The following is a 12,485-nucleotide window of genomic DNA, read 5'->3' as shown; positions in this document are numbered from 1 at the left end:
AGCAACATTTTTGTTTGTAATTTTTTCTCCACACAGTTTCTCAGTGCAGCGTGAGGAGTTGCTTTGAGGACAGACATAATCTCTCTCATCTTTTTCACTTCTTCTTGTCCTTTCTCCCTCTTCTCAGGGCCCTGTGCTCTTTACCCCTCCCTTCTTTATCCCTGCGAAGGCTTTGTCCCCGCAGCAGAGAGCCTCTCTAAATAAAGGCCTTTAGATAGTCCAGGAACAGGGGGGTGGGAGGGGGCAGCAGCGACGCAACTGCTGTTGTTTCATTTACCTCTCTCTATGGCAACCAGCAGCGGTCGGCCAGGAATGTCCCCTCTCTGGACAAAGTCCTGGTCCCTGAAGCTGACACTGGGGGGACGACAGCTGGGATGGGATGGAAAGCTGCCCTCCCTGCCCTGCCTGGACTGGAGGCCTGAGTCTGGACTTAATCCTCCTCTTCACTTGGGTCTTTTCTCACTTTACTGGATGATGAGCAGCCAGAGAAGCTTTTCACACACTATAAACTCTAAAATAGTTGTATATAAAACCTGAAAATATTTTTTTTAATCTCTTTTAGGGATCCAAAGAATCCTAAAAGGCTTTCAACACCACGTTCTAATCCCACAAAGATGCTTTTCAGTGCAGTAAACAATCATTTAGGATCACATGAACTACAATTGTTAAAAGAACATTTTGAGAAATATAGAAATGGCATATTTCAATGTCTTTTGGGTCATTCAAGCTATATATAGAACCTAAACTTCAATCCAGTGAACCTCCTTGTTCTGTGTGTAGCCACTCCTCCTATGCAGGCTTGTTAATTCACTTTACAGCCTGTTAGGACACAAACGTGGATTTGTTTACTTTATGGGCTGTTAAAAGTTTTCAATCAAGACGTATAAAAGATGTCTACATTTACAAGACCTAATTGAGAAAGAAATATTAACCTTCTCTTTTTCAAACATTAATGAATGTTAGTTGCAGGGTTCTGTCATTAAGAGCTTTGATAAGCAATGATTTAAATAAATATATATAGGTAGCAGGGACATAATGGACTTTACATTGTCAGGTTTTATTTTTTAAATGACACACAGCTCAGTTTAAACTGCTATAAAACTTTTACTTGAAAGCTGTTAGAACAGACAGGAGAATGTCAACACACGAGGTCCCACACTGCCTATTTCACTCACAATTTAATTCCAATGTATTTGCGGTTTTATTTTTTCCAATAAAATCGTTTTGATTGAAACATGCCTGAGCTTTTTTCCTTTACTTGATATCTCAAATTTAGAAATGAAGCTAGATGTATAGATAGATGTATTTCTCCTTCAGTAACAATAACACATTGAACTTTATATTTTACAACATTATATGTTTTATCTGCTGTTATGTCAGTATGCTTGTTGTTAGTTTAAAATTAGATTTTAACTTTAACTCAAACTAATTTAATAGTTAATTGACACATAAAGAGTCTCAATACACAGTATATTATCTCATACACACACAACGCTGCACAAATAACAGACATAGTAATATGTTTACAACGTGCAACACTGCAGCCCTAAAACCTTAAACTACATTGTTCTCTCAGGCCTTTTCTATGAATATGCATTTGAAATGCATGTCATGTGAAATCTCCCAATCTTTGCTACTATGAAGAAGTTTACTTCACCTAATCAGATTTTCCAAACACGTTTCCATAACAACATTTAATATCGTAAGTGTGCAATAACAATTAACAACAAAAACAACAAAACAAACAAAAGTCTACCTCAATGAACACACTGTATATCCTGCACTGCAGAGCTTCTGTGTTAATCTTGGTCTCCTGGATCTCAGCTACGCTCAGCCTGAGTCTTGATACATGATTATCAAAGTAAATCAACTGCATCTTACAGTTGCACTGCTGATCCCGGTGCTCCGTCTCCCCATGCTGCACTCCGGCTCTCCGCTTCCACGGGAGCCTCAACTCGCACCTCTCCAACAAAGAGAGTAGTGTTTGTTGAGACTTTCCCACAGCCAATCGCTGCGTCGTTGCCCTTAGTAACCACGTCCATCATCCTTGGACGTCCAATGAGCGGCGGGGGCGTGGCGGAGTCCAGGTGCGCCTCGGCGTCCACTTGGCAGAGCGCCTGAGAGCCGCCTGTGGGCAGGAGAGGATCTGTCAAATGCGAGGTTCCTTTAATAAGAGCGACCAGTCCGGCTCCGAGAGTCATGGCGACCGCAGCGTCTAACCACTACAGCATCCTCACCTCCAGCGCATCCATCGTGCACTCGGAGCCCGGCAGCATGCAGCAAGCCACGGCGTACCGGGACGCGCAGAGCCTGTTGCAGAGCGACTACCCGCTGCAGAGCAACAGCCACACGCTCAGCCACGCACATCAGTGGATCACGGCGCTGTCCCACGGAGACACAGCCCCGTGGTCCTCCAGCCCGCTCGGCGCGGAGCAGGACATCAAACCCGCGGTACAGAGCGCCCGGGACGAGATGCACAACTCCAGCAGCAACCTGCAACACCAGTCCCGGCCGCCACACCTGGTGCACCAGACGCACGGGAACCACCACGACGCCCGGGCGTGGAGAACCACCACCGCGGCGCACATACCGAGCATGGCCACGACGAACGGCCAAAGCCTTATTTACTCCCAGCCGGGCTTCAGCGTCAACGGGCTGATCCCAGGCAGCGCGCAGGGGATGCACCACCACAACCTAAGAGACAGTCATGACGAGCACCACAGCCCGCACCTCAGCGATCACGGCCACCCTCCGTCCCAGCATCAGCACCAGCACCGGTCGCAGAGCCACCACGACCACTCGGACGAGGATACGCCGACCTCGGACGACTTGGAACAGTTTGCCAAGCAGTTCAAACAGCGGAGGATCAAACTGGGCTTCACGCAAGCGGACGTGGGACTCGCCCTGGGGACCCTGTACGGAAATGTGTTTTCCCAAACCACCATATGCAGGTTTGAGGCCCTGCAGCTCAGCTTCAAAAACATGTGCAAGCTGAAGCCTCTGTTGAACAAGTGGTTGGAGGAGGCGGACTCCACCTCGGGCAGCCCGACCAGCCTGGACAAAATCGCGGCGCAGGGCAGGAAAAGGAAAAAACGGACTTCAATCGAGGTAAGCGTAAAGGGAGCTTTGGAGAGCCATTTTTTGAAGTCCCCTAAACCGGCAGCTTCGGAAATAATCGGCCTGGCGGACAGTCTGCACCTGGAGAAAGAAGTGGTGAGGGTTTGGTTTTGTAACAGGAGACAGAAGGAGAAACGCATGACCCCTCCCGGAGGAGCTCTGCCGGGGAGCGAGGATGTGTACGGGGACACGCCGCCACACCACGGGGTCCAGACCCCGGTCCAATGAACTCTGCTGGACCGCTCCTCCAGGACATGTTTATCCTTTTTATTTATCCCCAAGGTTATATATAAATCACTGAACTATGAGACACTATAGTGGGTGTTTTATGTATAATACATTGCAGTGACAATATCTGCTGTGAATATCTGAGAAATGGAAAATAAGTGAGGGGAGGACAGGACATTTTTTTCCTCTCCCAGAGCTAAAGGAACATAAGCCTGTGTTGTGTTCTCCGAGGATAAATGCCCAGCACTGTGACTCCAGTCGACGCAGTTTCAAGGTGTAGCCCCTATTGTGTATTGAAATTATACTTGACGAAAAAAAAGAGGGAGGGGAGGAGGGATACCTGGTTTTAGACGAAAAGCATAGCTGAATGGTTTCCATTCACCACTTTTATATAACAAATCACACAACAACACATTTTTTTCCTGTGCGTAAAAGGGAAAGCAAATACAAAGGCGTTTAGTTTTGTAGCCCCAAATTGTGCGTCCAGCAGTGATGGTGGTGGGTGGGTGGGTGGGTGTATGCAGGGGGAGTCAAAGAAGCTGCGTTAATAGAGTAAACTGAAGGCCAGTAAAGGCTGCAGCCCCAGTCCAGTGAAGTCCAGCTGAGGGTGAGCATCGCCTGAGTCCCATCTGTCAGCCAGGCAGCAGCACAGAGCCGCTCTGCATTCAAAACACTGCTGGCAAACTGCAGCCATCCAGCTCTTATTTATTCTGTGAGGACAGAGGTCAGGATTTAGTTATGATTTTAGTATTATTATTATTATTATTATTATTATTATTATTATTATTATTATTATTATTATTACATGTGTGCAGCTCACTGGCTAAACTCTTCAATAATTGGCCTGATTGCAGTGATAATAAAAAGTGTATGACCTCTATTAAAAGTCAGACAGCAGAATGAACAAAAAGTCCATTATATATTTTCACAACAATATGTGTCCCCCCTCAGAGTCTCCCAGCTTCAGGAAGGGCTCTGTGGCGACTGGTTGGATTATCTGGCACTTTTCCACAACATGATGGGCTATAGATATATAGATATCTACACAAATATATGTCACCAAGTCTTACAGAACATTTGGATCCACTTTTGTAAATATTGTATAACTTTAAAAGTCATGGCTTCATCCCTTTTTTCTTCACTGGGGCACTTTTTTGGATTGATGTTTTCTAAAACAAACAGGTTGAGTTTTTAAATCCAGTCTCATTCATATAGCCTACCTACTGCCTTGTATTTGTGTGCTATTTAACGTTCATTTTGTTGCCGAAATTATGCTCGTTTACCGTTTAATATTTTTTGTGGCGCATTCTATTTTCAGTCTAAAGGTTTTTTTTTTCTATAAATGTGAAATCAATTTAATTTCTTTAAATTGTCTAAGAAGTTCTGTTCTGCCATTTGATGACTGCTCTGAAATGACATTAGATTGTGTTTCCAATCAAAATATAGTGCTTTCAGGACTGAATTGAGATGAATCGATAACACTATTGTAGAGAATTGTCCACAATGAATTAGACCTAGAGGATAAAAACGAAGATAAGCATCATGAGTAGTGTGTTTGAAAAGAAAATAATAATAATAATAATAATAATAATAATAATAATAATAATAATAATAATAAGGCCTTTAGATTCCCAGAACACATTTTAGTAACATTCCAAAAAATTGCAGCATATGATCAAAACTGTTATTATTATTATTATTATTATTATTATTATTATTATTATTATTATTATTATTATTATTATTATTATTATTATTCACAAGGTGTTATTTTAATTTGTTTTTGAGGTCGTTGCCATGCATTTTACTTCAGCCATTTTGTTCATCTTCGTCTATGTTGCTTTATTACATGGGAGGAAATTGCTCGTAGACATTTTATTTTATTTTTTAGAATTGTTAATGAGATTGTAATTTATTATACAATGGGTTTTATAGATGACACAAAGTGCGAGATATATATGAAATGACACCGAGAAGGCTTTTGTTTTGTAGGGAAGAATTAAGAGAGACATATTTTTGATTTTTCAGCGGGATTGCCACAGCCTAAAACCGTCACAGCTAAATGTATATACATCTTTTTCTCCGTGCAGTAGCTTGCTTTTCGTTTTATGCAAAAACAGATATCCAGGGACTTGTTTTCTTTTTTTTTCTCTCATGTGGAAACATCTTTTATTTTTTTCCCCTCCTGATTTATGTTTTATCCTGCAGAAAACAACACGCAGAAACGACCATGGCATTGAAATCTTTCCTCAGTAGCTTTAATGAATCGATCCAACTCATAATTCACTGGAAATCCAAGTTGTGGGATGTAGACCTGTAGCAACCCGACGCTGTTCTATTGTTCTTTTGTTTAAATGCTTGTTAAATCAGTCCTTTGGTTTTTGGGGGATACTATAGGCTATGTCATATTCACTGGATGAACTTGGGGTAGATAAAGCAGAGGTGATAAAGCGCCTGTAGGTGTTTCATCACTTGACCCACGAACAACGGACTTGCACATTTTTAAATAATGGGGTTGATATTAAACAGCTTTTTTCCAACGTCGAGGCTAAATGTATTTTTTTTCATTTGAATTCAGCAAACTGCTGCTGTGAGTTCACTATCTGCCTGACATCTGTGGTGTTAAAAAAGAAGACGCTTCTTGCTTTGAGCTCATTCGTTTGGGTGGAATTAATGGCTGAGAGAAAATCAGGGTTGATGAATGGAAGATTGTGAGCCGATGATGTGTTGTTTCTGCCCCAGGCTGCTTTTAAATAGACTGGCTTTGGCTGTGAAAACCACAGCTTCCATCCAGGGTTAAATTAGGGGTTCCCAAAGTGGGGACCGAGGACCAATAGTGGTCCTTAGGAGGATTGAAAGGGGTCCAACATGGTAATGTCCCTCCTATTTCATTTAGAGCAAGAAGGTTTGACTTTCTCTGTTGCACATTCACATTATGATGGACTAAAAATAACCATGTAGATATCCAAAGATTAGTAGCATTTTAAAATGTATTTCTCTGCTCATGATCTTAGATGATTTTTTTCCTCTATAATTGGAAAGCAAGGAAAACTACACCAGACAAAACAATTGCAATGTGTTGACCATGTTTGGCTTCACTTGAGCTGACTTTAAACTGAATGTTAACAAAACAACAGGGTTGTGAGATTTAAATACAGCTTTTAATGCAGGTTTGCTGTTTTTACAGAATTTATGGATTACATTTTGTCCCATCAAAACAGAAAGTTCAAGATCAATGGATAAAAAAAATGCTTAAAAGCTTAGAAGAAAAACAATCCACTATAACACTTCTGTAATGACAGCGACACTGACAGTGGTGACCCTGATGGTATTTTCCTATTCACTTTATCTCTAATATTCCCATAGGAACCTGTGGTGTGATATTTGTATGAGCATCTTTCTAAAATCTATTTTATTTTGAGCTGATAGAATGCAAAGTTGCTATTTTCCTGCCACTTCCTGCATAACTAGAAAAAAGGCCAAACGTGTTCCCCTGTGTGGTTGTAATAATATGAATTACAATGGGATTCTTCTCCATTTCACTGCACGAGCTGCACGAGCTGCCAGTCCTGATGTTTGCAGCAGTGTGAAAAGATGAGCGAGTGAGCTTTACCTCAACATTACAAGGCAAACGAGGAGGATCGATTAATCAATAGCTGATCAGTTATTGATGGCATTGACCAATGATCATCAAAATAATAATAAAAGTAGGGCGCTCTTGTATTTCATGTATCCACTGAAAGAGGAGAATAAACGTATCAATTTTACATGGGTATTGCAATGAACTCGCTAACTTTAACTGTGATTCTCCAACCATGACTGCAGTTATATTTTATTTTTTGACAGAATGATGACGTAAAAGCAGCGTCTTTACATTTAAAAATAATAATACACCGTCATTTCCCGATAATACCCAGGACTATACTCTATGGATTCCTATTCAAAAATGATTTTTTTCTGTGACCTTATTGGACTTGTTAGTATTTTTAATCAACGACAATATGGTTAATTGGCTTCTCTATGGGATAATAAGCAGAGTGCGTATTATCCCTCAGAGATACAGAAGGTGTTACACATTACAAAGCAGTGTATCATTTTCACATGCTGTTTTGTTGTTGGTGCAGGGAAATAAAAGATGTCCCTCTCTGCATCATCATCGCTCGACCATTTGACCTGCCATTTGGATGCCTGGCACGAATCGACACCCGGAAATAAAGCCCTCTGTCTGATCTCTGAAGTAGACTTTTGTGAAGCCCAGTAATCAAAAAAAGTACGCCCTCGTGCCCTTCATCCGCTCTCTAGCAGATGCGATTAATAGCGCGTCGCGTTAATTACACCTTCCTTTTTATTTAGGTGACTTGAAATTTCCCATTAGGCTCCCAGGGAAGAACAAAACACACACGCACGCACGCACACACTCCAGTGTTGTGGCGCTGAGCTGTGGAGAAACACAGAGGGGAATAGTCGGTGTTCTAGCGCCATCTAGCGACAGCAGCATGACCCGAGGGTGAGTCCAAGCTGTTATGTCATTATATTGTCGTGACGGTTGGGTAAAAAAATCTATAAAATATTCAGATCTATGCTAAATCATTAACTTATGGCGAGACACCTCAGGCAAAAAACATAATTTTTTCATGCACTGGTCAATTATGAGATTTTGAGACATGTTATGGAGGAAAAATAACCCAAACTCTTGAACTTGACCAGTCTGCCAAACACAGTTTGTTAGTAACACATGTCTCTTTTTATGGTCAAGAGCTAAGTGTAAAACAAGAATTTAAACATTCTAGATATAACATGAACATTAAAACATATATTAAAGATGAATAAATAAATAATAAAAGGTTTAGTCTTTATAGAACTACATGAGACCTGTCCGTTTTTTAGATGATGGATTATATTCTTGTGATTTTCTTCAAACTATCTCTGTCTCAATCGGGACACGTTGGGCAGGAGATGCATCCCCAATCTGAATTGCGATTAAACTGACTCATTTTTACCAGTGCAATATCACTCCAGATCTTCCTAATGATTACTTTATTTTCATTGAAAACATTTAGGAAATGTCATAAAAATCACACTGATATAATCATTTCAATAAAAGCACAGTGGAATAACGTTAGATTTATCACATTTACAAAAGTTCATGATTAGTATTCAGTTGCAGTTTCAGGAAGCTATATTAACTTTCTTCACAAGTTCTAAGACTTTTTCATCTGTTTTCAAACTGTCAAACAGGGCAGGACGAAAGGGATCTCTTTTATTTCCTGGAAGGAAGCCACCTGAACAGTTCTGGAAGTTGCTGTGTTTTTACTGAGTGCCAGAGATGTTTGCGTGAAGTACGACACACTTTTCAATAAGGCAACACAAACGGCAGAGAAGACCATCAAAGGGTTAAGTCAACTATCAAATAAAAACACTCCCAGCTCCAGATACTCCAATCTAAGGATGTTTATCACTTTGACGTTCTTTATATTGAATATCTTCAGGTTTTGAACCAATGGTTGGGCAAAACAAGCAAAAGGGATTTTCCACAGAAGCATTTGACACGTCACAGTAGAGAAACACAGGTGTGAATAATATAATGAGGGATGATGGCTGAACTCCATGTAGCTGCTTCAGTTTCAGGCTCCTGGTATTGTGCGTCTCACTGTCACACAGTCAGTGTGGCTTACTGAGACATTTGAATCGAGCAGAGGCAACATTAATGTTATTAGAAGCATCAGACATTTTAATAGACTAAATAATTCATAGCAAAAATAATTGACGGATTAATCAATAACAAAATGTATCGTTAGTTACAACCCTAAACTCAAAAGTAAAAATGAAGCTGTAGCCAGATAATCCCAATAACCCTACACTTGCTTTACAGACCTTTAACCTAACTCCACAGGAGCCTTACAGATCTGTGCTTATTGTTGCAAAGGTCTGCTGAGAAAATCAAACGTTACATGTGAAAGGACATCTCAGCCTGTAAAAGCTGTTCAGGCTGTTCTATCAGGTTACTGTATATATATATATATATACTCCTCTCTTCTACCTGTCTAGACTACATTAAGAGGGCCTCCTCTGTAAGTAAACCTGTTAGCTTTTAGAGCTGTTGAACAAGGACACTTCTTTTTCAGTGACAGAGGCAGCCAGTGCCTCCAGCGATAGGTAATGAAGTGGGACGTAACAGTATTCTTTCTGGTGTCAAGGCATGGTTAGATGCTGACTCAGCACATTCAGCCCTGACACACACAAAAAAATGAGAGAGATAAATGTAAGCGTGATCAGGCAGATATATCTACGGAAGACAATAAGGGCCAAGCATAAGGGGGGAAAATGTCCAAATGTCCAAAAACAAGTCCAACTTTCAGTATATGCACAACCGCTAGTAATTTATTCGCAAAAGTTTGATGCTTATTCTCAACATTTCAACTTTTTTATCAACATTTCAACTTTACTCTCAACATTTCGACTATTCTGGAGTATATAAATATATTTTGAATATTTGTCTAATGCATGGCTCTAATACTAAAAGTTCGACCCTTATTCTCGACATTTCAGCTTCATTCTCTAAATGCAAAAGGAATACTTTTTTGCTTCCTTATTTCTGGCCCTAATCTGCTTCCGTCTGTCTGTCTGAAGGAACAACATTAATACATAATCTTACTCAGATCACATAATGTCATTTAACATAACAACATAATGTTTCAATACGATTACCTGGGGTCATTTTAACTTTTGAATTCAATTAATTTGTAAAATTAATGTTTCTGTGGCTAACTTTATTTACCCCCCAGAGATCTTAATCTAATGTCTTTGTACAACGTTTTCCTGTCAAACAGCATGTCCATCTCTGAATGGTGTGAAGATGAATCAGCCTTCTGTATCAATCACTCACTCAATCTGTCTATCTCTCTTTGCCTCCTCCTCCTGCTCCTCCTCCCCCCAGCACACAGATAACAGTGATACAAGCTCACAAGCAGAACATAATTCCACCATTTGACATTGTTGTTCTCCAATCTCACTCAGATGCATCGCAGCTAATTACACTTTGCACACTTAAGTACACAAATGCGTGTGTGCGTTCATTTGTAAACGAGTTATTGTTTAATTATAACTTCACATGAACTTTGCTGATCAGTGGGGCGAATCGTGTCTCCTCTTCAGCGCGTAATTATTCAGGCTATAATTGCTCGGCCTGTTTGTGAAACATGCTCGTCTCTGAGCAAGGCCATCTTACACTGTGCCAGATCCTCATTGACGACGCCCATGAGCCACTAAATGGCTCTGTTTAAGAACAGGAACAGAGTTTTGTCCTCTTTCGTTCTCAAAGAAAATCCTGTTCATTAGAAAATGCAAAAAAGAAACCTGTAGAAAAAGCTACATTTACAAAAAACTCCATCTACGTGTGGACAATGCCTTACTGTTCCACTACTACGTTTATGCCTAGCGTCCACACTACTCTAGCGTTTTTGAGCCCCTAAAAGGGGGACCATTGAAAACGCTGACGCAGACACTGAAGTTCGCTTCTTGATTGGGTCGTATCCGCCGTGACGTGTCACATCAGCCATGACCACTGTTTGATTCAAAATGGATAATAAATTACAGGTGCTGTTGTTTATGCTAGCAGCTGTTGTGCAGTTAAATTCTGCATTTTATGAAGCTACTACTGTCTTCATGCGCAGGAGGAAAGCTATTATTCGAGTGATTTGCGAGCGGCGTGTCCAGCGACAGTTAGTGAACATGAAACGGAGGACTTTCCTTTTGTTATCTATGCTTATATTCTGTTATCTATGCTTATATTTTGTTATCAAAATGATGCTTTATTTATTTAAACATTAATCTACCATCATTTTAAATTCCCCCTACTAGCTATTTGGAGTTTTCAACTGCATCCCATGGTCTCCGTCAACGAATGTAATTGGAAATGGAGGATTCGAATCATATCAACTTATAATGGTCACACATGTACACAGCACAGCAGACACAGTGAAATGTAGACTCTGCATTTAATTCATCCTAGGAGCAATGAGCAGCTATACTGTACATATCCTTTGTCTCTAAGTGCCTTTAAATGGTCCGTAGAACTGAGTCAGAGTTGCAGCTGGATTGCTTTCTGGCACAAAACAAGAAAAGTTTGCAGAAAAGTAGTTCTGCACCTGGGGTGTGAGACCCCTCAACGGGTCCTGAGATAAATCTGTGTGGGTAACAAAAGGATTAAAGGGATAAAAAGCATATATTTCAGTTTTTTCCCTTGTGTAATACGAGATACTTGCACCTCCTCAGGCCGCTTTAATCCTCAAACAAGAAAAATTAGCACTTTGTTTTAAACTCCCCATAACTCACATCCACACTGTGTAATGAGGGATCACAAGTAGACGTTCATTTTAAAGGGTCACAAGTTAAAAAGCTTGGGATCCTATAGTCTAGAACAAATGTCTGGTATATGTATTCTTTGCTGTCAAATAAAACAACAATTTACAACAAAAAAGACAAGCAAAGACTTGCTGAGTGTTATGGGACATCCAGTCTTCATTTTGAGAAACACTAGCACCACTAGCATCAGATCAGGGTTACGTATTTGTCTGTGGTTTCATTTATTTACTGTAATTACACCAGGGTATCACAAAGTTTACAAATAAAAGTCTTCACGGATTTAGTCTCGGCTAAAAAAAACATTGGCCATCTCAGCAGCTTCAAAAAGCTACCTATGGATTGTCGTACTTAGATGGATTAGGGGACTCAGTGCTGACATTCTCAATAGCCTCACAAACAAAACATAAATAATAAGCTTTAGACACACACAGCGGTGCGACGACTGACAGGGATGTCTTCATTATTGGAGCCGAAGTTGAGAAACTAGAGAAGGAACACCAAGCCACATAATGATGGGTATCACAGCGAGGCCTCCCTCAGGCAGGTCTGAGGCCTGTCGAGTCCCAGCCTGAGGAAGGCTCAGAGGAGGCAGACCACAACACGTGTCTCACTGCAGACAACACTGTGACTGCACCGGCTGACATATTTGTCAAGGTATGTTCTGGTGTCACTCATGTGGTTTGTAGACAGAGAGGGAAAGAGAGAAAAAGAAAGCACTCGGCAACCTTAACCCATAACCCTTCCCATGTTTACATTTTAATGCTGGATTTATTATT

At 40.7% G+C, this 12,485-nt stretch overlaps 1 protein-coding gene across 1 annotated transcript; it reads left to right on the top strand.

Annotated features, from left to right (window-relative positions):
• Positions 1–1,899: 1,899 nt before the first annotated feature.
• Positions 1,900–3,839, top strand: pou3f2b (POU class 3 homeobox 2b). The gene has a single exon (XM_029452246.1). It carries the CDS (start codon positions 2,200–2,202, stop codon positions 3,343–3,345), a length of 1,146 nt encoding a protein of 381 aa, XP_029308106.1. The 5' UTR covers positions 1,900–2,199; the 3' UTR covers positions 3,346–3,839.
• The last annotated feature ends 8,646 nt before the right edge of the window (positions 3,840–12,485 follow it).

The sequence above is a fragment of the Cottoperca gobio genome, chromosome 16 (assembly GCF_900634415.1).
Source record: "Cottoperca gobio chromosome 16, fCotGob3.1, whole genome shotgun sequence".
NCBI classification, from domain to species: Eukaryota; Metazoa; Chordata; class Actinopteri; order Perciformes; family Bovichtidae; genus Cottoperca; species Cottoperca gobio.
Note: the sequence above shows the minus strand (reverse complement) of the source record. Positions and strands in the feature narration are given on the sequence as shown.